Source organism: Zingiber officinale, chromosome 4A (assembly GCF_018446385.1).
Source record: "Zingiber officinale cultivar Zhangliang chromosome 4A, Zo_v1.1, whole genome shotgun sequence".
Classification (NCBI taxonomy): Eukaryota; Viridiplantae; Streptophyta; class Magnoliopsida; order Zingiberales; family Zingiberaceae; genus Zingiber; species Zingiber officinale.
This window is the reverse complement of record NC_055992.1, coordinates 156,354,206-156,380,589: the sequence shown is the minus strand read 5'-3', so window position 1 is coordinate 156,380,589 and position 26,384 is coordinate 156,354,206. Positions and strand designations below refer to the sequence as shown.

The following is a 26,384-nucleotide window of genomic DNA, read 5'->3' as shown; positions in this document are numbered from 1 at the left end:
GATCAACCTTGATAGAAGCCACTCTTGCGGCATCTGAAGAAACTTCAGGAGTGGCCAAAGCCTAAAAGGTTGCTCGATCTACCTTCAGAAGCCTCTTCATTAAAGCGCCCAACATAATGTCTTCTGCCAACGAGCAAGAAAGGTAAGTCAACTCTCACAGAAGAAGAAGAGTAAAGAAGGACATACTGAGCGGCTTTTTCATCTCAGTGGCGATGGGCCTTAGACGGGCTCGATATAGAAGACCTTCATTTTGCATAATAGCAGTGCAGTTGAAACACATACCAATGAGTATCTCTAAGGCTTAGAGATACTCGAGTTTCTTCTTGTACTTCTCAACCGATGGTGGGTCCGGAAGCTCTCCTATCTAGCTGGTCAGGAATGTGAAGGGCACCGATTGTTTCAAATAGAAAAAACTTACTTCTCCAACCTTTGTGGGACGATGGGTTGCCATCCAAGAACTTACATCCCGCTTGGGACATGAAGTGAAAGACTCCTAACTCGACCCTCTCGGGATGAAAGAAGTAATGAAAACAAGTGGGGGTAAGAGGAATATTATACAGACGAAAAACTATAGCCACCTCACGTAGGATCCTAATAGCATTCGAGGCTAGTTGGTGTAGAAAAATCTCAAAATAAGTGCAAATATCCCTGAAGAACTCAGGGATAGGAAATCGGAGACCACTTTCGATTTGCCTATGAAAAAAAATAGTAAAATCAAAAGGAGGCATAGAAGGTACCTGATCTCTTCTGAGTATTCAGATTGTATAATCATTTGAAATCTCATAGTCCATCCTAAGCTCTTTTCTAAGCTATTCGGTTACAGTCAAGTGAATGATTTTATACCAAGAAGCAAATGTCATGGGAGTTATAGATTCACTGGGGATAGGAGGAATCTAAATCCTGGAGGCAAGTAGAAAAGAGAAAACAGAAAGGAGGGCTTACATGAGAGGGAGGGCAAGCAGAATGCAAAAGGAAAAAGGCTAAGAGAAGATGACCGCGACGGAAATTTAGACAAAGACGACAAAGGTGGGCGTTGGAGGAAGAAGGGAAAAAAAATAAAAACCAATAATATACTTTCGAGTCCTTTGTAAAAGTCGTTCGATGTAAGGTGGTACGGAAGGCATGATTTAGTTTGAACAATCAGATCTAGCACAATCACCAAGTGGCAAGCATAGTAGCCGATCACATCACTTGATGTAACAAGTGATATGACGTTAACTCAATACAAGGCGACCCGTTATGCTATTAGTCCAATGATAGTATGTGTCATCGGACATGACATGCATCATTAATGAGTGTCACGTCTCATAAATGACCAAATTTCTAAAGATTATTCTAGAGATTTTTTCTTCTCTCTCCCTCCACATGGCAACAACATTCAAAACTTTTTACTTAGTCACACCTCTAGTCAGTCAATTTGGCACCTCGTTTGACTGGACCAGAGGAGGAGGTTTGTGATGTGACTATTCGTAGAAGGTGTCACGTGGCGTCTAAGGGTCAATATAGCAAGTGGTATGTCAGTCAAAGTCAAAATTAGTGAAGGAAGATGTATCGCTTGGGGGGCGATCAAGCCGATCGAGAACGGGAACTCACTCGCCTGACCCTCATAGTTCTTGAACCTTCCTGAGCGGGTATAGTCACTGCTTAGGCAACCCTCTGGGATACTGCTTGGGTACACTTTATAGGTCATGTCAAACAACATCCCTACTTAAGTATATAACTGGTCAGGTGTGTAAGCTACTGAGTTACCACTCGAGAGAAACACTTCAACGACCATTTAAGCTACCTGCGTTAATAAATTCTCAATGTCACCCATATTAAATTCTCATCGTAAGTACATGCATGGGAAATATGAACTGTCAAAGGAATTTACTTTAATTAGGATATTCTTATCAATGAGGCTGCATTAAGAGCTGGAGGAAAATAAAATAAAGATCCTGTAAAATTAATGTACTAATCATCAGTTCATTAGCTCCATTGTAATAAATATAGCCTCATTAAATGAGATGGAAAATGAAAGTTTAGGAAATATATATAAAAGGATAGTAATAAGATGATAAAAAGGACCCAAAATTAGGAAATACTAAGTCTACTCCTTGTGTTTTGTTGTTCTTCTTCCTCTCCGCTATTACTTATCCACGCATCACTATAGTCGTGTTAACTCTCTTGCCCAGCACACCGACGAAGTCATCCTCGAGTTTCTTAGAGCATGGTCAATTGGTATGCATTTTTATACGAAAATGACGTGAATCATTTACTAACTATTACTAGCATGTTTTCATAAAATTATGTGTACACATCTTTGTATTGAGTATGATATGATCAGTGTAGCATGATATATGATAAGTGGTACCATAATCTATTGAAATTAAAGGTCTAATCAATGTTATGCAAAAGAAAAGGAGTTATTGAAAAATATATAATAGAATATTTAGACTGTGAAAACGATAGATTTAATTACCGCGGGAACTTTACTTCAAAGGTGGTCCCTTGGAAGACGTTTAATGTGGTAATGATAGTCCAACAACAATAGATCAAGAAGCTAAATAAATAAAAGTTTAACTTTATCATGTTAAGTGTATATTTGTCGTGATGTAATTCTAATATCTAGGTGGTGCATTTTGAGAAAAATGGGGAAAATACCAAAAGAACAGAAGGAGATCTCAATATTGAAAAGTGGCGAGCATACCTCACTATCTTGCCACTCCCCTCATTCTCGTCTCGCTTTCTTTGTTCCTTGGAACTAGGAAAGAGGTATCCATCAATGGGATTTTAGGTAGAACAAAATTTGCATTGCACATATCGATGAATAAAAATTTACTTAAATCGAATTAAGCGATCGAATTTAAAATTTTGATTAAGTTATTTTAATTTTTTTAAAAAATATCAATTATTTTGAATAATTCGATTCGATTTTAATTTTAAAACTATTAATTCATTTACATTGATAATCAGACCGAATTGGAGCTACACCACTTGGTACTGATTTTTTAAAACAAACACTATAGTGATGTTGAAAATCAACATCACAATTCGGTAAACTCGATTTTTGATTGAATTAATCGATGTTTTATCAGTTCGATTTATTCAATTTTTGTTGGAAAGATCAATCCATTATGTTAGTTCAATTTTTTTTTTTCAATTTCAATTTAATCAATTCGGTCTTTTCAATTTTGAACAAATTGCTCAACCCTAATTGCAAGGGGGACATTAAGCAAAGACCATGTTTGAAAGATTAATTTCGAGTGATGCATTGGCTTCTGACCTTTTGTTTGTTTGGTTTTTATTCTTTCTTTCAACCTAAAGTTGAGAGACAAACTAGGGACACATCCTTTCCTTCACCATTAGTCGAATTTTTTTTCTAAAGTAATAAAGAGGAGAATGAAACACTGTGTTCCAAGTTTATGTAGCAAGCTTATTGAATTCGGGGACCTGATCAGTCAACAAATTCATGCTTTTGAACAAAGCACTTTAATGGCCTTTTCTTTATTGATGCAAATAAATAAGAGCTTGCATGTGGACAGACAAATGCCTCAAACCTTGCCTTCTAAACCAAACAACTGTCTCCATTTATTGGATTCTGCACAGAAAAGTAACAAAAAAAAAAAGGAGAAGACCTAACCATTCATGGAAGCAAAGTTGCATGCTTTTAGGATTGAGAATTAAGAAGATTACATGAATAAAATAGTGCAGGCTTTGTAGTTGAAGTCTAATGATGATGATTTTGTTTCTGAAAGTGATATATAATTGAAGTCTGAAAATGAAGTGAAAGTTGTAGTTAAATTAATGATGAAGAGAATGATTCTTAATAATTGTGAGAGGATGTGGATGATCAAACAACTTGTGGTTTCTTATACTTTTTTTTTTAGGTGGTTATTCTAACAAAATATTTGGTGGTGTAGCACCAAAAAAACAATGAACCCCTAAATATATAAATGTAAAACCACTTTTAAAGAAACTCTAACGATGTCATTCTCCCTTCCCTCGCCTAAAGAATCTCAGGTTTTATGACGACTCACATAGTTGCAACATGGACAATCAAGGGTGTATCAATGGGAGATGCCCTTGATGCCTCTTGTTCGATCTCAGTAAATAAGTTAGGCATCATGTGTTGCAGTTCTTCTATAATCCATGAATGTTTTATATTTGAGAGGCCTTTTAAGCCCCACCCCCTCTAGTCAACATCATTGATCCATTGTTTACCTAGTTTGTACCTTCATGGGAGCCCATGAATAAAAAGTTTTAAGTTGCAGTTGATAACTAATTTTGATCCCAAGCTTTGTATAAGTTTATGAAGGTATAAGCTAAGTAAAGTCACGATCTCTGAGTAGATTCAATAGATTGCAAATGAACTTAGTTGATTGGAGGGTAATGCTAGGATTTAAATAATAAAACATTTCTATATATTCAACTTCCAATCAATTGCATTGAGTTACAGTTCACTAGACTCTTGATAGTAGATTGAAAGAAATTTCTAGTCTTACTAACCATGTAGTCATTGACTGATCAATGGCTAAAGTTTTTGTTTTGATTGAGAGTGAGTGCACAAAATTGACTCAGATTTTATCATGACCAAGTGCTTAAAGGTAGATCCGCTATCTTAGCGGCCCCCCTAGTGTCGATCCCACGGATATGGAGGGAGGTTCATGCCATGACCAAGTGCTTAAGGTGAACAACAAAGTTGTTCAAAGTAAAAAATTATCTTCTAGAAATAGGGAGCATTTGGTTTATTTGTATTTTCATTTTTATTTTTAGAAAATCATATTTTTAAGTTTTTATGGAAATTATGTTTTTTGTATTTTCTATTTTCTTGGAAAATACTCTCCCTTTTGTTTAGAAAACCAACATGGAAACTACAAACCAAATGTATTTTTTATTTTCTTACAAAATGAAAATAGAAAACAATGCAGAAACCCTCCCTTGGTAATTTTTCTATTGTTTATTAACATTTATATTTCATATTGAGAGAAGTATATTATTAAAAAATATTTTTATTTTAAAAAATATTTCATATTGAAAATAATTTTGTTTTAGTATTGTTGAGTAGTTGTTATAATGTATTAAAAATAGTCTCCGACTTTTTAAAATTGTTATCACATGTAAAGTTGTAGAATGAAGATAAATGATGGGAAAAATTGTTATATATTTTTAAAAAATTTAAAATCATAATTTTAAAATATATTATTGGCCGCTTAATGAGGGAACAGAAATAAATGACAGACAAAAATATGCATGTGTTTATATATATATATATATATATATATATATATATATAAAAGTGGATGCATGAGTTAGATTTTTTTTTAAAAAAAAAAGAAATTATGCGAATAATTTAATAAATTTCTTGTTTTTTTTTTCTTACGCTTAACTGTTGATTGACCTTCAATCTTTCAATCTGTTGAGTGTTGGACGAGGACTATCCTGGAGAAGGAGAAGGACCCGTCCAAGAATACTTTTCCTCTCTCAATTTTGTTCTCTTTTTGATTTTTTTTTTCTTACCTTTCCTTTCACTTTTCCCCAACCTTTCCGTCGTTTTCAACCATCACTTTCGTCCTTTCGAACCGGGCGGCGTGTCCAGCAAAAGCTGATTATTACGTTTTTCAGATTATATCAAAAGAGATAAATTATAAGGTCAGGTAGGACTGTAAATGAACCAAGCGTTCGTGAACAAGTTTAGTGTTCGGCTTGGTAAGAGCTTGTTTATGTTCGTTCAATATACATATGATTAATTAAACAAATAAACTTGAATAGCTTGTTAAGCTAAACAAACAAGCTTGAACACATATATGTTCAGCTCGTTAACGTTCGTGAACAACGTTCGTGAATAATGTTCGTGAACAACGTTCGTGAATAATATTCGTGAACAACGTTCGTGAACAATGTTCACGAACCATATTTATTAATAAAACTCTTTTCAATATCCTAAATAAATAATTAAATAAAATAAATAAATAAATAAGTTTAAATTATCAATCTTAATAACCAATCAAACAATTAAAAGTTTCAAACAATCAAAGAAGCTTGAGTTGAGAGCTTGATAACATCTAAACGAACCAAGCTCAAGCCAAGCTCGAACCAAGCTCAAGCCAAGCTCGAACCAAGCTCAAGCCAAGCTTCAAACAAGCTCAAGCTCAAGCTCATAAAAATTAAACCAAGCCAAGCTTGAACACTCATTTCAAAAGCTTGGTTCATTTTAAGCTCGGCTTGACTCGGCTCGGTTATCTTATCAAACAAACTTGAATACCCCAAAGTTCGACTCGGCTCGACTCGTTTACCGCCCTAAGGCCAGGATTAACTTATACTCAAGCATTAAATTGCAACACCTAACGTCCGCCAGTCCAAATCTAGGCCGGATCTCAACTGTTAATTGTTGTTCTTTTGCTGTTGATTGACTTTCAATCATCTGCTGAGCGTTGGAACTGTCTTCGAGGAGAAGAAGAAGGAATCGTACAAGAAAATTTCTTAAACTCCTCTCCCAATTTTGTTTTGTTTTGTTTTGTTTCCTTGTTTTCGCCGAACTCTTCTTCCAATTGTTCCGCGACACGTAACGTCCACGTCCCAAATATAGGCCGGGTCTCAACGGCCGAGCTCCAAGCTTGTGGGTACTTCGCTGATTACTGGCATATTCATCCCGCACCGTGACAATCGCCTTTCAGCCTTTCTCTAGGGTTACCCCGTTTATCTCAGATCCCTTTTTCTCTCCCCGCCGTCCTATGACTCCGCCAGATCGCCACTTCCTCCGTTCCTATCTCCTCCGGAACTCCCCCGATGCCTCCGCCGCCCCCTCCAGGCGCCGCATCTGGTGGCCCGCCGCCGGTGACTGCTTCGCTCGCCCTTGTGTTTCTCGCTTATTAGTTCCCCGCCTTTCTCGGTTTTCATTTCTTGTTCGGCGCAGCTTCGGCGGTTCTCCTCTTCGTCATCGTCTGCTCCACCAGCGGCGGGCGCTGGGCGGAGGAGGGGCAGAAGGGGATTGGGATGACAAGGTGGGGTCGCGCTCGCGCAGGGGGGCCCGATGCGGTCGAGTCGGAGGTGGGCGTGGTGGCGGCGGATGACTGGCGATGCTCGGAGATCGGCGCCGCCGCGCTGAGGGTGGGAGGCCACGCGGTGGACTCGGCCATCGCAGCGGCGCTGTGCCTCGGGGTGGTTCATCCGATGTCGAGCGGAATCGGCGGCGGAGCCTTCATCGTGGTCAGGTCGGCGGCGTCCGGCGACGCCGAGGCCATCGATTCACGGGAGACGGCCCCTTCCTCGGCATACACGGTAGATTCCAACGGATAGCGTGTAGGTTTCCAACGGCTAAGATAATTCGGATAGGAAAGCATCGCCTCTTCTAACGGCTAAGATGCAGTTTTTTTTTTTTAATCTGTCGGCTATCCGTACACAGATTTTCTGAAATACCCTTCGCCTTCTGTCTTCCTCTGCTCTGTCCGACCGGCGGCCATCGAATAGGCGGCTGCGAAATTGAGATCAAGCTGGCAACTCAGCTGCTTGTTCGAGCGGTCGCCGGTTGGACAGGCAAAGACGATAGAGGTATTTTGAGAAACCAATAATGATTTAGGTATTTGGACAAGGTGCGTGGTCTAAGTAAATTGCCATTTATCTTCGGGATTTAATTTAATTAAACTTCGTCTCTGTTTCGATAAGTTGTGGTGTTCTTGCCGTCGAAACTAGGCTTGATTTGAAGGGATCTAATGATTGAGCTTTTTTATTTATTTATTTTTCTCTCTCGAACAAACTTGATTAGATTGCCGGAAATTATTTTACTAACGAGTTCAACAAATCAGTACTTATCTTGTATCTCCGATCTGAAGTTCATGCAAGTGTAGCAGTCCAAATAGTGCATGGCATACCCTCATCAACATAAACAATGTACATTACCATTTCTTTTCAAAGTTTTTGTTTTTTTTTTCGTTTTCACATAATCACAATGCCCCTCCTTGATGCTTAAGCCGAGCTTCATCCTGGTTCATTCTCAAACATGGTGATCGGCAAAAATGGGGCTAAAATCTAGTCAAACTTACAGTCTGCATGCTGCTAGTTTGTATGTCTTGTTAGCATCTGGTTTTGGCTAAAGACAAACAGTCGCATATTGTTCAAAATTTATGTCATAAAGAAGGCATCAAAGAGTACGATACTCTGGCGAATCACATGATGTTTCATAACTCAGCTCATAATCCTTTCTGGTTTTCTCATAATGACAGGGCTAACAAATTGTTAACTCTGCTAACAGAACATGTATGAAGCTAATCCATCATCCAAGTCTAAGGGAGCTCTCTCAATGGGAATCCCTGGAGAGCTTGCTGGCCTCCACACAGCCTGGTTGAGGTACGGAAGACTTCCATGGAAGTCTCTCTTCCAACCATCCATTAGTCTTGCAAGAGATGGATTTGCTGTGGTGCCTTGTCTAGCAAATGCAATCAAGAAAAGTGGGGATGCAATACTAGCAGACCCTGGGTTGCGGGAAGTCCTTGCGCCTAATGGGAAATTACTCCAGACAAATGACGTCTGCTACAATCCTGCACTTGCCCACACATTGGAAGTGATTGCCACTGAGGGGGCTCATGCATTCTATAATGGAAGCATTGGTGAAAAGTTTATCAAGGACGTGAGAAGTGCTGGTGGAATCGCAACCATGGATGATTTGGAGAAATATGAAGTGAAGGTTACAAAGGCAATGGCGGTGGAAGCTATGGGATATACAATACTGGGCATGCCCCCACCTTCTAGTGGAATTGTGGGAATGTCTCTGGTATGCTTTAATTTGTCTTTGTTTCTATCTACATTGAATTTATAATTTAGTTTCATCATCATCTTGTTAAAAATGATTGAAGTATTATTTATGCTCTCTGCAAATATGTTTTACTTGCTTCAATGCTGGTGTATATATGCTGGGGCTTTGGTGGTTATTTCTAAGAATTGCATGGGCAACATCAACTCCTTTATTTGAAGCATTTAAGGCTTTGTAGTGCAAAAGTGGAACTTTCTTATTTAATGTATATCTAAATTTCTTAATTCTTTTATTTTTTTGCTGGTAATTAGGTTCTTAATATTTTAGGGAGCTACAAGTCACTTGAAGGTGTGAAGGGTTTGCTTGGTCTCCATCGCTTCATTGAGGCATTGAAGCACATGTTTGCTGCACGAATGAATCTTGGAGATCCTGCTTTTGTTAATGTCAATGAGTATGTTTCCGAAATGCTTTCTCCATCGTTTGCTCAGAAACTTCAGCAAAAGATAGTAGACAATACTACCTTTGAGCCATCCTACTATCTTGCTAGGTGAGTCCTATTTTAAAGCTATTATCTGTTATTGAATTCCATCTGCTTTGTTTGCATTCACTAGGGAAGTTTAAATGAAAATGTCTAGGACGGTTAGCTCCAAGAATTGTGCAATAGCAACCAAGCCTTATCCCATTAGGTAGAGTCGGCTATATGGATCATTATACTCCATTGGGCTCTATCCCCTACTATATCATCATTTATATTTAAATATATTTAAATATATTTTATTTTATTTTATTATTAGTAATCAAGTCTTTTTTGATCTCTCCTGCCTCGTTTGATGTGCACATTTGTCACAACTTCACATTATTTAATTGAAGCATTTATTAGTTGTTTAAGTACATGTCTGTATCTTAAACACATCTTCCAGAGTTTTCCCTCAATAGGTGTAACTCCGACTTTTTTTTCTAATATTTTTATTTCTTATCTTGTGCATCTAACATCTTCATCTCTGCAACTCTCATCTTCTGCTCATATGCTCAAGTTATAGCCTAATATTTAGCGTCATATAACATAGCAGGTGATCTGTCTGAAATTGGTGAAGGCTGGAATACCGGTGAGCTGGCCATGATTTCGACCAAGTTGCTATAACTAGGAGGAAGAAGAGGTTGAGTTGTCTTCTAGGCTGACTGAATCGTTGTACCCCAAGAAAAAACCAAGAACAGGGAGCCGAAAGCTTAACGGTATTTGCAAGGCTACTAGAAGACAAGAGAAAGCGTTAGAAGGACGACTGGGCGTACCCTGGCTAGTCCACTTAGATGCTCAAGTCAGATCCCCGATAATGGAAATGAAGAAGATGAACAGTGTAGTAAAGTAGTATGCATCTCTGTATGCGCGTGTGGATCTTGATCTACGGGGGTGAGGCTTTTTATAACTTGAAAGAGGGAGATGTTATATCCGTGGCACATATAGGATGTCGTATCCTAGTAAGGAGGATATCCCATTGCCATGTTAGAAGGTCATATCACTCATATCTCGTACTGTAGAAGATCTCGTACGATCACGTTGTCTCCCTTGCTGCCATATGAGTCACATTAGTCCACGTGCTAGAACATCTAGATATCAAGGCCCGGAGTATTTGATCAGGGAACTAGGTCCATGGAGTATCCGATTGGGGAGTTGAGCCCATGGAGTATCTGATTGGGGAGCAAAGCCCCTGGAGTTTTTGATCAGGGAGCTGGGCCCTTGATTCGAGTGGACTGACTGGATTGAGATCAACATATGACAGCGAGAGCTCAGAGGCCTGATCAGTGGCCAAAGCGGAGCATAACGAAGGCGGGAATACCAAGGGTGTACGACGAGGGCTCGGAGGCTTGATCGATGATGGAGGCTCGAAAACCAAAGACGACAACGGGCACAAAAGCCGGCTGTGGCTCGGGAGACCCAAAGGCAGCGGGATCTAGTCGGGAGCCGACGATTGAATTTGTGTCGGGGGTAGCGATAGTGGCCGGATTTAGGTTGGGGGCGATGACAGCAGTCGGATTTGCATCGAAGGGGGTGACCACATTCGATGAGAGCTAAGAGGAGGAGATTCGGTGGAGTCTGATCCGGCGGCGGTGGCCGCAACAACTGAGCACGAAGCAGTGCCAGCTGTAGAACGTGCAGAGAGGAGAGGGAGTGGTTGGTGGAGGCAAAAAGAAGCGATCGGCAGTGGCAGCGAAGCTATTTGTGAGGTGAAGGAGATGAACCAACTTGAGCTGAAGGGCAATAGATGCACGACAACGTGAGAGGAGGGGAAGCGAAGGCGGAAGGCGATGACGGCTAGTGGTGGCTGCGAGGGAAAGGGAGGTGAAAGTCGTCGACGACCAGTGATGATCGTGAAGCCGTCGGCTGCGAGGGAAAGGGAGGCGGAAGGCAACGGTGGCTGGCGGTGGCTGCGAAGTCGTGGGTTGCAAGGGAAAGGGAGGTGGCTTGTTATGCGGCAATTGGCGAGGTAGAGGAGACTTTGTGGGTTGCGAGGGAAAGGGAGGTGGCCTTCTACGATGCAATGGGCGAGGAACAAGGAGACATCGTGGCCGACGACGTGGTTGGCAGTGTCTATTGCGAAAGGGGAAAGGTGGTCATTGTGATGGCGTGTTTGAGAGGAAGAAAAAGGGGGCCCCCCTCTTATCCCGAATGAAGTCAAGCTCTAAAAGGGCCAGCTCAATGAAATCCCAAAAATACCCCTTGCCTATGTGGCCTTCTTTCTACTCACCGCATCACAAGCCTCCTCAAGTCTAGTCGAAGTGGGCACGAGTCCAACTGATTGGACTAAGCTTATCGTAAGGCTGAATTGCTTCTGACTAAGGAATTGGAAAGATCACTGAGCCTTCTGACTTAAGAGTGGGGAAAAATCACTGAGTCTGTAGCGACGAAGCTGTCTGCAAGGTGAAGGAGATGCCAACGTGAGCCGAAGGGGCAATCGACGCACAACGGCATGAGAGGAGGGGAGCGGAGGTCGACGACAGCTGGCAGTGGTTGCGAAGCCATGACCTGGTAGGGAAAGGGAAGCGAAAGGCGATGACGGCTGGCAATGGCTGCGAAGCCGTGGGCTGCGAGGGAAAGAGAGGTGGCATGCTATGCGGCGGTTGGCGAGGAGACATCATTGTAAGTATCCCAGGCTAGTTTTGATGTTGATCAACCGAGTTAAGTTAAGCTTTGTGTATTTGATATCTTATGTCTGAGTGTGCAGAGACTTTGGAACACAAGAAGTCAAGTGGAAGACATAGTGAGCGAGGTGAATGATACGGGAAAGGAGTCGACGGGCTCGGTGCATCCGAGGGACGAGCAGCTGCAGAAGAGTACACCAGTGGAGCGAGAAGGACGTGCACGATGCATCCGAGGGACGAGAAATCGGAAGAAAGCCTGCTGGAGGAGAAGGTCAGAGTTGGATTCGGGTGAGCTAAACTCCGAACGGCTGAACTATCACCCAGGCCAGCGGAAGAGTGAATGGTCAAATCTGTACTTGACCTTTCTAGGCACCTCCTATGGACCAGAGGTGCCCTACTTATTCGAAGACTTGAGGCACCTCAGTTGATTGGAGGCGCCTCGGATAAATAGGAGCCGAGGCCCCTCAGATCAACTAAGGCGCCTCAGATCAACTGAGGCACCCCCAAAGGTCAACGACGAGGATAAGAGCTGGAATCCACGTCATCACACTCGAGTAGCCTCCGATAATCGAAGGCGCCTTTAATGTCACCAGGTCAGCCGAACGTTGGCGAAGCGGATAACACTTCAGCCGAACTGAGGCACCTCTGTTGGAACCAAGGCGCCTCCGATGAAATTGAGGCGCCTGCATTGGCAATGAGGCGCCTCCAATATGGCAAACGATCATTTTAACCAGAATGCTATAAATAGAAGCCTTGTCCTCTTAGTTTGTATAATATTAATTTTTGTATTTAGTTTGGAGCTTCCAACTGCTGTAAGGGGCTACTCCTCTGACCTTTGTGGAAGAAGGAGCTTTCTTAGTGCGCGTTCATTGCCTTGGATTAGTAACCTCCCCAGTTGCAAATCAAGTAAATCCGTTCATTGCCTTGGATTAGTAACCTCCCCAGTTGTAAATCAAGTAAATCCGTTAACCTCCCCAGTTGTAAATCAAGTAAATCCGTTCATTGCCTTGGATTAGTAACCTCCCCAGTTGTAAATCAAGTAAATCCGTTAACCTCCCCAGTTGTAAATCAAGTAAATCCGTTCATTGCCTTGGATTAGTAACCTCCCCAGTTGTAAATCAAGTAAATCCGTTCATTGCCTTGGATTAGTAATCTCCCAGTTGTAAATCAAGTAAATCCTTAGTCTTTTACTTTCTTAGATGTGTTATTTATTTGTTAATTAATGTGTGTATCCTTGTTAAAAGTAAGTTAGCAAGAGAAATGTCTAATCTATTTGCGGGTCGTCTATTCACCCTCCTCCTCCTCCTCCTCCTCCTCCTCTAGCTGGTTCACCTGATCATAACAAGTGGTATCAGAGCCCAACCTCCTTAAAAGAACTAATCGTCGACTAAAGCAACAAAAAGATGACCGGATCAAAGATTCATCCACCGAAGTTTGAGGGGAATTCACGCTTTGGAAGCGCCGAATAGAGGTATTTTTCAAAACTAATTCGATATACTTTTAACAATTAAATATGGTTTTGAAAGACCCATGAATGAGATCGAAGAAGAAAAAGAAGAACACCAATGGAACAAGAAACAACAAACCGATTTTGTGACCAACGACAAGGCAGGTTCCATCTGTCGAGCGTACTACTGACCTAAGAAGTCAACAGGATCGGCGCCTATGACTCTGTCAAAGAACTCTGGGAGAACTTTCTAGAGCTTCATGAAGGCACCTTGGAGGCCAAACTAGCAAAGCGGTATTTACTTTGAAATCAACTAACCAACCTCCGGATGGAAAATGGAGAAAAGATAGCTCATCTGCACGTAAAGCTGAAGGAACTGATCACCAGACTCACCAACCTTGGAGAAACTTTGTCAAATTGGGATTCCCTTCGATATGCATTTAATGCATTTCCAAGATTCGGGACTGGACATCAATAGTAGACTCCTACTATATCTCTAATTATCTCGAGGTATGTAATTTAGAAAAAATTATTTGCTACCTTTGAATTATACTAATCAAGATGTGCAAGTCTAAGTAAAGAGTAGAAATCGACTCAGAACCTATCATTCAAAGCTAAGAACGAATAGGATTCAGATTCATCCCCTCGACGAAAACGAAGAAGCATTCATGGTAAAAAAATTTCAAAGTTCTTTAAATCTAAAAACTTTGATAAGAAGCATGTAACAAAGCTACTGTGGAAGAAGAAAAAAGTAAGGTGCTGCAATTGCGATGAAGAAGGGCATATCGAGTACAACTGCCCAACATTAAAAAGTAAAGGAAAAGAAAAGGATAAAGGGTCAAGAAAGTCGAAGCACAAGAATCTCAAAGCGACGTGGAGTGAATCGTCGTCATCCGAGTCCGAGACGGAAGAATATGTTGGACTAGCATCGATGAAGGGGAGCATCCACTGATGAATTTTACACTGTAAGGTATGACTCTTATCCTCTGACCAAATGTATGATGCTAAAAAAATGCTTCTAAAACTAGGACCAAATACATAAATGCAAAGAAAAACTATGCATGCTTACTAGAAGATTTTGACAAACTTAAGGTTGAAAATGCAAAATTAAATGAACAAAGAGAAAACATTGAAATTAAGAAAAAATTCTGCATGTTCAACTTCAATTGTGGACCACTTTGTTTAAATTGGTATTTGAGAAACCGTAAAGGCCAAATTGCAAAGATTTTGAGAAATAATATTCTAAAAAAATTCTTGATAAATTTAGTAGGTAAAAATTTGTTTTGGATTTCAAAATATATTTTGACTCATTAGAATTTTTTTTTGCTAGAAATAAAATAATTTAAATTTCTAGAAATTAACTTGTTTATTAGTAAATATTATTGGCAAAATTAGTTTTCGTAGCCTTTTTGTTTAGTTGTTTTTTGTTTAATTTTTTCATTGATGGAAAAACATGTTGTATGTTAGCAGAAAAACTTTCGAAAAATTTCTACTATTAAATAATTTTCTATGAATCTTTTAACAAAAAATAAATTTTTTAAATTAAAATTTTTCGGAGATAGATTTTTGACAACTTAATTTTTCGGTAGATATCTGTTATATTTCATATAGTCAGAAAAATCAGCAAATTATTTTGACGATGAATTTTTGTTTTAAGTATTTGATTTCAAAAATAACTATTAATGTGCAAGAATATTTATTTTGGCTATAAGAAAAATAGTTTTCTTGTGAAAATATTTTCTATGGTCAGATTGATTCTGTTTAACATTGACAAAAATTTTCAAGATTTTTTAAAAATTAAAAATGATTTTAAAATTATTTTTGTCAAATCTGATGTTTAATTCTTAAAAATTATTTTATTACCTTGGATCATCTGTGTACAACCCCTATGATTTTTTTTAAAAACTTCCCTCTACTAGTTTTTTTATTTTTTTCATATTTTTTAATGTAATTAAATGGGGAGAGTAGCCTTAAATTAAGGGGAGGACTTAATTGCAGAACATTATTGTTATGATTGTAAATTTTTCTTTATTGTTTTCTATATACAATTTTTTGTGTGTTTTCCCTACTTTAACTCGGGTTGATGTGCATTAAAAAGGGAGAGATTGTAAGTACCTCAGGTTGGTTTTGATGTTGATCAATCGAGTTAAGTTAGACCCTATATATTTGATGCTTTGTGTCTGAATGCGCAGAGACATAGGAACATAAGAAGTCGAGCAGAAGACGCAGCGAGCGAGAAGGATGGCATGGGAAGAGAGTCGATGGGCTCAGTGCATCCAAGGGACGAGAAGCTAGAGAAGAGTACACCGGTGAAGCAAGAAGGACGTTCGTGGCATATCCGAGGGACGAGAAGTCGAAGCCTACTCGAGGAGAAGATCGGAGTTGGGTTCGGATGAACTCAACTCCAGACGACCGAAGCATCACCCAAGCAAAGTATGGATAGAGTCTGAGTCTAAGTAGTGTCTTAGTATGGGCAAAGTCTGAGTAGTGTCTGATTGTATGCTTAGCGTCTTATTAGATATAGAGTTATAAGAAGAGGTAAGATAAGAAGATCAGATGCCTGGTCTTCCCAATCAAACACGGATAAGGGCTATCAGACTGTGCAAGAGTGGAACGAGTATACTCAATTGTTAGTTAAGTAGAGAAGGCCTCGCCATCTTGCGACCGACTACTGCTCTTTCTTATGTCATATTGTAGAGTCCGCTACTGCAGCAACATGCGTGAATTTTCTGCCAAAGATATTGACTCTACACGACTAAACCTACTCTTCTAGGAGATTGCAGAGGATACATGATAAAATGAGGGGGAAAAAGTGGAGTTGCTATGAGCAAGTTCGAAGGTGTTTTGATTGATTCAATAGTTTAGAATCTATTAAAAGGGAAAGGTGTAAGACTAGAGGGAGATTTAAGAAAGTACCGAGCAATATAATAAAAGTGACTAAATTGGTTTAAATATTACTATTGATATAATCTCGGATAAATAATATTAATGTGGCAAATTCCTAAAATACTTGATGATGATAATATAATATATTTTGTTTTGGTAACTGAAGTCACTCTGATTTGAGTAGGTATTCTCAAAACTTTGTTGCACTTTTAGTTTTATGTATCTCTACATATCATCAAATGCGGATCAGTCAATTTTTTGTTCAGTTTCAAAACATTCAATTGGAGAAGCTAAAATTTTTACACCTAATAGAACCTTGGAAAGTTGAATTTATGTCTACAAGTTAAATGGAGCTAGATTCCAAGTTGGCCCTTCTATATTAAAAAAAAACTTAGATTTTGATGCCAATTTATTTAGTTAATCAAACTAATGGGCTTAATTTTTGTATATCTTCTTAGATGGAGCCAATTAAGAGATCATGGGACAAGCCACTTGTGTGTAGTGGATGCTGATCGAAATGCAGTTTCCCTGACGAGCACAGTCAATTGGTTCTTTGGAGCAAAGGTTTTGTCACCATCCACAGGGGTTGTGCTAAACAATGAGATGGATGACTTCTGTATACCAACAGAAGTAACTCCTGATCATCTTCCACCAGCACCGACAAACTTTATAGAGCCTGGAAAGAGACCACTCTCTTCTATGACACCTATTATTGTCCTTAAGGTAAGGTTGTAGGTTGTCATTTTGAACTTGGTTTTGTTTTCTACATGAATATCAAACTTTCTAGGATTTTCAAGTTGAGGGGTTAGGAGCTGAAAGGTTTTGGTTTTATCTAGATTGGAAAATTCAATTTTAAAGGAGGGCATATAAACTCTCTTCATTTCCACACCATATATTTATCTTTTTTATTCATCAGAAAATTGCACTTTTCAATCCTATGGTTCCCCTCCCCTTTCCATTTTGCTCTCGTCTCCAATTGTAATTGAATCTCTAAACATGTGATGAGATGTGTGGTCCTTGAAACCAATTATGTTGTAACCGAATATTGTGAGATCTGAATGCCTCTCTTGCTCTCTCTTTATATTGTGAAAAGAGAATATGAATCCCTCCTACAAATCTGTAAAGTTATAAAACAAAGCATCTTGTTTGCTTTGTAGCATAGTGTGGCAGTATCCTGATATAACTTAAAATACTGTTTTAGGATTATTTTATGCCTGTGAATGCCGTCAGTAATAAGATAAGCATGAACTTCTATCTGTTTTGTTGTCCAGGACAATCAACTTGCAGGAGTCGTGGGGGCAAGTGGTGGATTAAATATTATTCCAGCCGTACTCCAGGTCTTCTTGAACCACTTCATTCTGGAGATGGATCCCCTAAAAGCTGTTCAGCATCCAAGGCTCTTCCACAAGGTGATACCTCAAGCATTTCAATTCCCTTGAGCTTCTAATCTGAAAAATGCACTATAAACACATAACAGAAAGGTGATCGGTTGTTGGGTAGCATACAAGATATCTGCAACTTGTTTCTATAGAGTAGATCAACTGATTTAATCGAAGGACATTTTGTCTGGAACCCAATTGTCACCCAGATATCATCAGCCCAATCAAGATGGAACCACTTGAATTGAAATTCTTTTTCTAGATAGAATTTTTTTGATTTGGAGCCTTAAATTCCCCTGCATTTTCAAGTACCCCTTGGTTTTATAGTTGTCAATGGAATGGGCAAGTTATATTGTTTATTAGCTGACCTAATCGAATTCAGCATGACATGTACATTGCAGCTCATCCCAAATGAAGTGCTCTATGAGAATTTCACCGCAAGCGATGGCGAGCGCTTTGAGTTGGCAGAGGATGCAAAACTGTTCCTAGAGGGAAGGGGTCATGCCATGCATGGCTTTGCCAACGGTGCTGTTACCCAATTTGTCGTTCATAACATTCAGGAACCGTTCATGAGCTTGCATCGAAGAATTAAAAACAACATCATCCATGGGATGCTCATCGCCGTCAGTGATCCTCGCAAAGATGGAAGTCCTGCGGGTGTTTGAAGAAGCCAACAGCTTTAAGTATATCTGTTCATTAATGTCTGTAATTTGCCCTGGAAGAAGCAGGAACCTTTTAAACTTATTTTGTCAATGTGCATTCGCTCTTGCTGTAAGCTGCAACAATTTGGCCGTTTAAAGGTGCTTAGTCAAATTGTACAAGTAAAGATTATCAATTTGGTGGGACAAGAAATACACGCAGCCTTGCTTCACTTCATTTGAAGAGATTTGGCAAATGAAGTAATTTGGTTTCCGATAAAGAAACCAATTTGTCAATCAAAGCTTTCTAAGGGTAGGTGACTGTCCTGTTCTGCCTCAGCACAGCCAGTGAAGTTTATTTTTTGGACAAGTGAAGTCTTTAAAGAAAGTAAAGGCGAATGGATCCATCGTGATAGGATCCACACACATGCTATGGCCTATGAAAAGTTGTATCGAAAGATGCACACACATGCTAGGGAAGTCCATATCAACTCTAATGTGTTTTTGTTCTCCTCATAGTTGTCTTCGGTCCAACTAATTTTGAAGGTGGACGAGCGGCTTCTCGTCCAACTGTCAATGTTTTCATCCCCACTAAAGTTATACCACATTTTCTAGATAAGGGTTGAAGCAATGAGTGCCTTCTATTGGAAGAATAAGAGTTTCTATCGATTTCAAATTTTTTTTCCATTTGGAGAGATGGTTGAGTGGTCTAAAGCATTGGTTGCTATCACTTATATAAATTATTCGTACCGATGGTTTGAATCGCTCTTTCTCCTTTCCCTTTGATTATTTGATGTCTTTTAGCTAATTGATCTTGATTAGCCCCTCCATTAGGCTCAGTGTGTTGAGCATAGCAGAGTATACACCTTGCGATTGAAGATAAAATTATTATGATGGAGATGGACCTACTTCTCACTAATGATGTCTTAAGGGAGAGAGCTTATGACAAAGATGGAACTTGATGATTCATTGCACTCTAATCTCTATCAACCTCAGCATCCATGAGGTCTATAGTGTTCTCCTTCCATCAAGAGACCGGCCTAAGGATTGTAATCTCGGGGTTCATGTTTTGAAAACATCATCACACCACGCTGTGTTAACTTATAGGAACCTATAATCAAGGAACAAGTTGCTCCTTGTAGTCAGTGGTCAAGTTGATCCCGAAATTATAAGTTAAGTCAGGATGAATCTTCAAGCAAACTCAATGGATGAGGGATAAGATTGATAGCATTTTAATGTTCTATTAAGGCTTTAATTGACTAAACTATGGTATAGTCATCGCAATTAGCGCTAGTAATTCATCTCCATGAAGCATATTGCTCAAAGGGAACTAGTTCCTTAGCACCAGTATGATCATATGCCAGACATAACTGATGTATCACAGTCTCGAATTAATCACATCACAATGTATGAACTCCAAACCACAGATGTAGTCTCAGCCATAATCCCTTTTTCATCGTCATAAAATATTTTTAGTCATCGCAACAACAATGGATCCAAACATGTAACTTTCATTGTTATCTAGTCTTTTTAATTACATCCAATATCAACCGTGTGACCCTTAAAATTCAAATCGTTACAATATGCACTGTATCTCATCAATTCTATTAGTCCTTAGTTCCTATCACCCTCACTTCAACCACAAAATCAATAGGAAGTGCAGTGTTGATTTTGGCACGAGACAAGTTGCCGACCAACGAGTAATGTGGACGAAGAATAATGTAGGGTTGATTGTTCGCCATTGTGGCTTGAATGATTATTGAGTATTTGACTTCAGTTCATAACGCCCGATGGCCAAAGCTGCCTCCACTTGGAGACCTCATCCTTGCTTTTCAATTTCCGGATTCCTCCATAGAATCCACCCGTGTCGCTGCCCTTTTCCCTATGATCCTTCCGGTTAAGGATTGCCCGACTCCACCTAGACCCAGGTGTGTACTGGTTGAACTGCACGACAACAGTATCTAGCAAACCAAATATGAAATTAGCACAATCAACCTGATCATCAGCGGTGCAAAACGAACAATTCATGTAGTTAGATATGAACATGCAACATTTCATTGCGCCTCATGACTTGATGATGCTCAAACAATGCATTTTACAAGCCCTACTACCTTTTCACATATCCACTAAACGAAGAACAAAATACTTACCACTAAGATGACAACAACAGAAATGTCGATTTCCATCACAAGATTCCAAGTGACCTATTCCTCCATACCACCATCCTGCAAAATATAATAAACACATTTTCTTAATGAGTTTATCGTTAGATTTGTCTATCTTCGACCAAAGACACACAAGTATGATTTAGTTTTAGATTTCTAAAAGGCCTCAAACTACCAACCATAAGGAAACTCTTTGTTCCTTCTCCATTGGATCTCAATATGGTCGCCTGGTTGCAAATCGTTCAAACAATTGGATATATGAAGATCATAAGGAGGAGCGTCCATAGGAGGCGGCCTTAACCTATCCCACTCAACTCCTTCTTCTATGACTACAGTTCTTCTTCCATGTGGTGGATATCTACAAGTCGAGAAGAATGAACAACGCACGCCGTGTTATATGAAGCCAGTGTGATAGCTTTGAAAGACAACTTAAACTTTTCATCAAAGGAGAACATATTTTGAATTCAAGTGAGAGCAATTGTCCGCATACCTTGCCAGAAAAGTGTCGGTGCGGCAATCATAGCTAACTTCAGCATCATAACATGAGAGCATAAATCCCAAATGCCCATGCTGCAAAACAACATTTCGAGCCTTAGCAATCCAATGAGGCAAAAAGGGGAAGAATCGATTGACTAAATGAACAATCCATCGGATTTAACTGAAGACCAAATCGAAGTTACCGACGAGTGGGGCATTTTGACAAACACGGCATGTGCAGAACATATGATAATGATGATACACACAAGGCAGAGTAACAATCTTGAAGATATGTATGACCTATTTTTTTCAGAATAATGGAGTCTGATCATTTACCTCGCGGTTGTAAACCTGAGCAGGGAACCAGAATTCACCGTGCTCGAGCGCCCGATACAAGGACATGATGGAGTCGTCGGGCGAAGAAGACTTGTTAGGCTTCTCAATCTTGGTCTTGAGGCAGCAAGCAGGCAAGAAGCATGAGAGCATCCCGATCAACTTCTTCTTGCTCTTCTTCTTCTCCTTCTTCTTCTTGTTGGTGGCCATTACAGGAGAAGAATCCATGGCCGAAGCCAAATGGAGCTTCCACCCTCTTTGTGCCGCAGGGCCGATCAGTCTCCCCCATTTCTGCCTCATGTGCTTCTCCCAGAGGTAATCGCTGGTGCAAATCTCCCTGAGGGAGCTACAAACGGCGGCCATGCGGCACAGCCCGGCCGGCGGCAGCTTCTCAAGAATGCACTCCAAGGCCAACTCCGGCAAGTCCAAAATCGACATCTCCATCGGCCCTGTCGCGCTTGCCAATTTCCTTCTGGGAGCCATCACGCATAACTAAAGATTCAATCTTGAGGTCGAGCGAGATCTAATCAACAAGAATAGTCTCATGGAGGATGGGAAACTAAAGAACAGGCGGCAGGAGGAGAATTTGGAGGAGAGGAAGATGTAGATGAACTATGAAATAGGAGGCGGGTCCTCCTCAGTTCATCTAGATCTTCCTCCCCGACCTACCAAATCCTTCGCACCACCAAATCTCTCTTAGATTATCTCTCTTAGATTGCGTTGGAAGGTTTTATAGGTGACCAGATTCAGTTGGATGTTTAATGATTGGCCGTGAGAGAATCTAGTGCCTGCTTCTCTTGGGGACCACCAATTGTTCTCTATCTTATAACGGTAATTTCCAGCCGGTTTTTAAAATAAATAATGTTATTATGAATGTGTTTTCTGAAGAAAAACTCTTTGTTTTATAATTATTATACTTCATACAACTTCAATTAAAAATTAGAAAGCTAGTGAGTAATATAATGCAAGTATAAAATAAATTTAAGTGGAAAATAAATAATTACATATTTTCAATGATAAAACATAGCAAATTTGCTAAGTCTAGAGTAATTAAGCACAATGATAAATCTTTAATTGAAGTACAACAATAAATATGAATTCGAAGCAACAAAAAAATTGATTAATTTTAATCGGAAAAGCTAATTAAATGCAAGAGAAAAAATCAAATAAATGCAACAAGGAAAACTAATTAATTGAAAAGAGAAATATTTGGAAAAAGAGAAACAATGCTAACATAATCTACTCCAAGGTCCGATTTAAGTGGATAAGATTGATGCAACCACAAAACAGAATCATTCAAAATGGCACCTAAAACAACTGCAGCAATAATGGAAAATGTAAATGAGCAGAATTACACTTTGTTTAGAAGCAAACTCAGCAAATACAAGTTCTCCAGTAAACAGATATAAAGGACAAGTCTAATATGATAAATAGGGTGATGTGCTTTTGCAAAGGGGGATGCATTTCTTTATGGACGGGCAGGTCCAGTTCCAGTTCCAGTTGCTGCACCTGCAGGACGAGGGCCTTGTCCAGGCCTTGCCTGATCATCCTGCATAGAAATATTATGGAACTAATTAGGATATTTGTTGCAATAAGCTGTAATGGAGTACAAACTAACTAATACAAGATCAAAGCAGATAACAATACAACTATTTAACATTGCAGAACTAAATTTGGGCAGTTGAAGTTCCAAGCATCGATCAACAAGAAGCACACACGTACCAACTGAACAGTTTTCCTTTATTACAAATGATAGACTCAATGAACCTGTATGGTGGTGTTTCTGTTTTACTATAGCAAAATGGTCCAATTGATATATGATAATTTATTCATTTGAAAGGAGAATTGTACCACAAACTAGTCATAGCAAGCAAAGTTGATGAGACTCCCATTTGGTACAATGATCCCTCAATGTTTCATCCACTTATTGATCAACACAAAAATGATCACCAGGCACATAAGAAACATTTCTGCCTAGCACTCCAAGCCTAAGAAAAAGATTACTTACACAAAATGATCCTGAAAATGCCTCTATCTAAAAGAATTTGAACTTTTTGTCCCAATTGGGTCACTAGACTCGACCAGTGCACTAGTACCAATCGTTCAGAACATATATTCCATTTGCTTGACAGCAGGAAATGAAGCTATGCTATGGTTACCAACATCCGCATCCGATCCTAATATTATAATCATCCTGATCATCAATAGGAGCATTGAGTAATCTAATTCCCTTGATCATTTTACATGATTATTTGGATCTCCCTGAATTCACTAATTGACTTATGGAATTATTGTGTTGTGTTGTGATGCTTAGGACATGACATGAATGCTCAATTAATAGCCACACAACATCCCTTCGGGTAAAAAAAATTTATAGTTTTTTTTAAAAAAAAAGTCCAATTGAATCAAACATGTTCAACTATCCAATTTGAACAAAAAAACATTATGACAGTGGAGTGCCACTTACATAATTAATAAATAATAACCTTTTAAAAACACTACCCAAGTGATCTTACTTACTAGATAATCAATCAAATATCTTAGATTGTCTAAAGCTTGTCCTAGCAGTAGAGCATAGCATCATGATAACAAGTAATATTGGAAGAAAATAGAGATTTCGTCTATTCATGAAATTTACACAAAAAGTTAAACTGATATAGCAAACAACTCATATTTAGCATGAGAGATACTAGCATATTATATGTGCAAGTTGTCACAATGAGTTAACAACCACAGCTCACGTGTTGATGTGGCTATGAGATATTTTTAATTTTAGTATTAATAACATGTTAAGAAAAGATAGCTAATTAGTAAAAATTGGATTTGTATATGTGAATAATTATCTTTATAGTGTTGAATCTGCGGATGGTGTATAACAAGATTACTTCACACAATTATTTTACCAACTGCAATGGAACACAAAGGGAATTGAATAGTTGTCAACAAATAAGCATTTTAAGTGGATGATTTAGTATAAATTGAAAGGTGCTGGATCCTTCTAGATTAGGAGGAGCATATAAAAATATATCACATAAAACATAAAAAATGAAAATTGTGCAACTAAATAAAAATGTGACATGGTATAACAGTAATCATCCAATAAGAGTTATGTAAACACAAAAGTAATCAAACAAGTACCCTGCGTCTGAAACGCTGTGGAGGCTCACGGTTCCTCCTGTCAGTGCGAGATCTAACTCTGACAACTTTGGAGTGGATTGCACAAGAGACGCAGTATTGCACCTTGATGTATAGCTTAGGAAGAGTGTACCCTACATAGGATTTAGCAAATTTTAGCAAAATAAAATTTTGATATGCTTTGAAGCTTCATACTAGAAGACGAATAAATAAGTGAGTAACCATCATATGCACACGCTTCCTGCACATCCCGGACAGCAGCCTGCTCCACTATGTTCCTCACAAGAAATCTCTTTATTGCTTTGTCCTAAAATATCAAATAAAGAACGCATGAGTCCTTATACGCCCCCAAAATTTGTTTGTAAATAATACAGATTGCATTCAAATTTAACGAAGAAAAAAAAGGATCAACCATGCAAAAGAAAAATGACGCAATCTTTTTCCAATTTAAATAGGGACGATATATCTTTACCAATGGAACCCAAACTAAGCATGCAACCAATGTTAATATATATCTTCCAATGGCACCAGAACGAAGGAACAGTATTCAAACGGTTGCTAAGACTCTATCATAGAACATTAAAGGACGCATCCAAAATTGAATAAAAGTAGCGACCTTTGGGCAGCACTTGCCGCAGTTGGAGCAGCGGATGAAGTTAACATGACCGCGGCCATGCTTGTTGCGCCCTCCGTTCCTGCGCTTGAAAGTCTGCAGGACAAACAATAAAACCCCGATCAGATCAGTTGCCAACAAGAATGAAGAAGAAGGAGAAGATGACGAAGAGAAAAGGCTGGATCTGATCGACCATCTTCGGCGCCCACTGGCAGCTCGTTAGGGTTTCGGAGTTGCAAAACGCAGAAGCGGCGGCGGCGAAGAGCAACTTCTGAATTCTCAAGCGGGGAATCTATTTATAGATCCTCTTCATCATCGTTGTCGTCCATTATTGATTGGACGATCAAGATTTAATCAACCATCCTATCTCCGAGATTGTCTCACAAGATCCCATCCAATTAAAATTTTAAATACATTGTATAATGCTCACATCACAACCGCTAAATGGTTGACAGCTGATCATTAGCGTTCTAATTAACCTAGTACAAGTCTACTAGAGTTGATCCAAAATAGGATGGCTTAATTAGTATGAGCTTATATAGCAGTTTTGGATCAAAAATTGCTATTAGGCCTAAGCTGAACAAAATTAAAAATTGAAGTAGCCCGGGGCATGTGGTCAGGGTTAGCAGATCAGATATCTAAAGTTTTAGGGCGGTGTATTGTAGGGAATTTTTTTCTCGATGGAGAGTAGATTTGAGAATATTGATCCTTAAGAAGGAGTTCTGTGTACTTTTTTGATTTATCTTATTAGATTAATAAAAAATGTTTATAGGATCAAATCGATCATTATCAAAATTAATCCGGCTGAAAACTTAAATATCTAATATGAACGGAAAAAAATGATATATATATATATAAAAGCAGTTTGGTCCATTTGAATTTACGTAGAAATTTTGGCTATATGGATCAAACTATTAAAAATTGACAAATGATGGTATACATTAACTAATCTTACAAGGTGCGATGATAAATGGTGAGACGGACTTTCTAAACAACGAGCGTTTAAATCTCACTCATGACATATTACACTTAGGAAGTTTAAAAAACTTATAACAGTGAACTTTCCTCTATGATTCATTAACACTTCTCGATTTATCTGTACTTGATAGGAAACTTTTGTAGAAATAAATCAGTCACTTCTAAAATTAATCAGATTATAAAAACGGGATACTTGCATTATAAAAAAAAATCTTATTTGTGAAATTGGATCACTATAGGCCTATGTAGTTGTCTTGGGCCAAAAATGTTGCATGGCTAAAACTAAAAAAGGACCACACTCTTTGTGGGTACTAAACGGTTGCAGACGATCATCTCCCTATGAAACATTCCCACATTTAGGCATCAAGAATGTGCTTAGGCACCAAGAATCATTAATCAAGGTTTGGAATGATGCAAATTATTAATACTTTATTGAACAATCACTAGTCCCCTCGGATGGGTCTAGT

At 39.0% G+C, this 26,384-nt stretch overlaps 3 protein-coding genes across 4 annotated transcripts; 1 reads left to right on the top strand and 2 right to left on the bottom strand.

Moving 5' to 3' along the window:
• The first annotated feature begins 6,414 nt into the window (after window positions 1–6,414).
• On the top strand, window positions 6,415–18,481 carry LOC121971815 (glutathione hydrolase 3-like). Its single transcript, XM_042523266.1, has 7 exons — window positions 6,415–6,816; window positions 6,896–7,260; window positions 8,231–8,749; window positions 9,040–9,275; window positions 16,658–16,922; window positions 17,471–17,608; window positions 17,980–18,481. The coding sequence occupies exons 1-7, from the start codon at window positions 6,714–6,716 to the stop codon at window positions 18,241–18,243; spliced, it is 1,890 nt and encodes a 629-aa protein (XP_042379200.1). The 5' UTR covers window positions 6,415–6,713; the 3' UTR covers window positions 18,244–18,481.
• A 1,226-nt stretch (window positions 18,482–19,707) lies between these two features.
• LOC121971820 (F-box protein At2g32560-like) lies at window positions 19,708–21,926 on the bottom strand. The gene is made up of 5 exons (XM_042523274.1): window positions 21,195–21,926; window positions 20,872–20,951; window positions 20,561–20,739; window positions 20,367–20,441; window positions 19,708–20,177 (listed from the first exon to the last, which is right to left on the bottom strand). The coding sequence occupies exons 1-5, from the start codon at window positions 21,672–21,674 to the stop codon at window positions 19,990–19,992; spliced, it is 1,002 nt and encodes a 333-aa protein (XP_042379208.1). The 5' UTR covers window positions 21,675–21,926; the 3' UTR covers window positions 19,708–19,989.
• A 567-nt stretch (window positions 21,927–22,493) lies between these two features.
• On the bottom strand, window positions 22,494–25,273 carry LOC121971821 (40S ribosomal protein S26-like). Of its 2 annotated transcripts, none has more exons than XM_042523275.1 (5): window positions 25,133–25,273; window positions 24,943–25,035; window positions 24,549–24,633; window positions 24,330–24,460; window positions 22,494–22,740 (listed from the first exon to the last, which is right to left on the bottom strand). In XM_042523275.1, exons 1-5 carry the CDS (start codon window positions 25,133–25,135, stop codon window positions 22,660–22,662), a joined length of 393 nt encoding a protein of 130 aa, XP_042379209.1. In that variant the 5' UTR covers window positions 25,136–25,273; the 3' UTR covers window positions 22,494–22,659. The 2 variants fall into 2 exon arrangements, 1 of the variants encoding a protein (XP_042379209.1); XR_006109259.1 differs by having other exon boundaries at window positions 22,651–23,994; window positions 24,110–24,460; window positions 25,133–25,212.
• Between the last annotated feature and the right edge of the window lie 1,111 nt (window positions 25,274–26,384).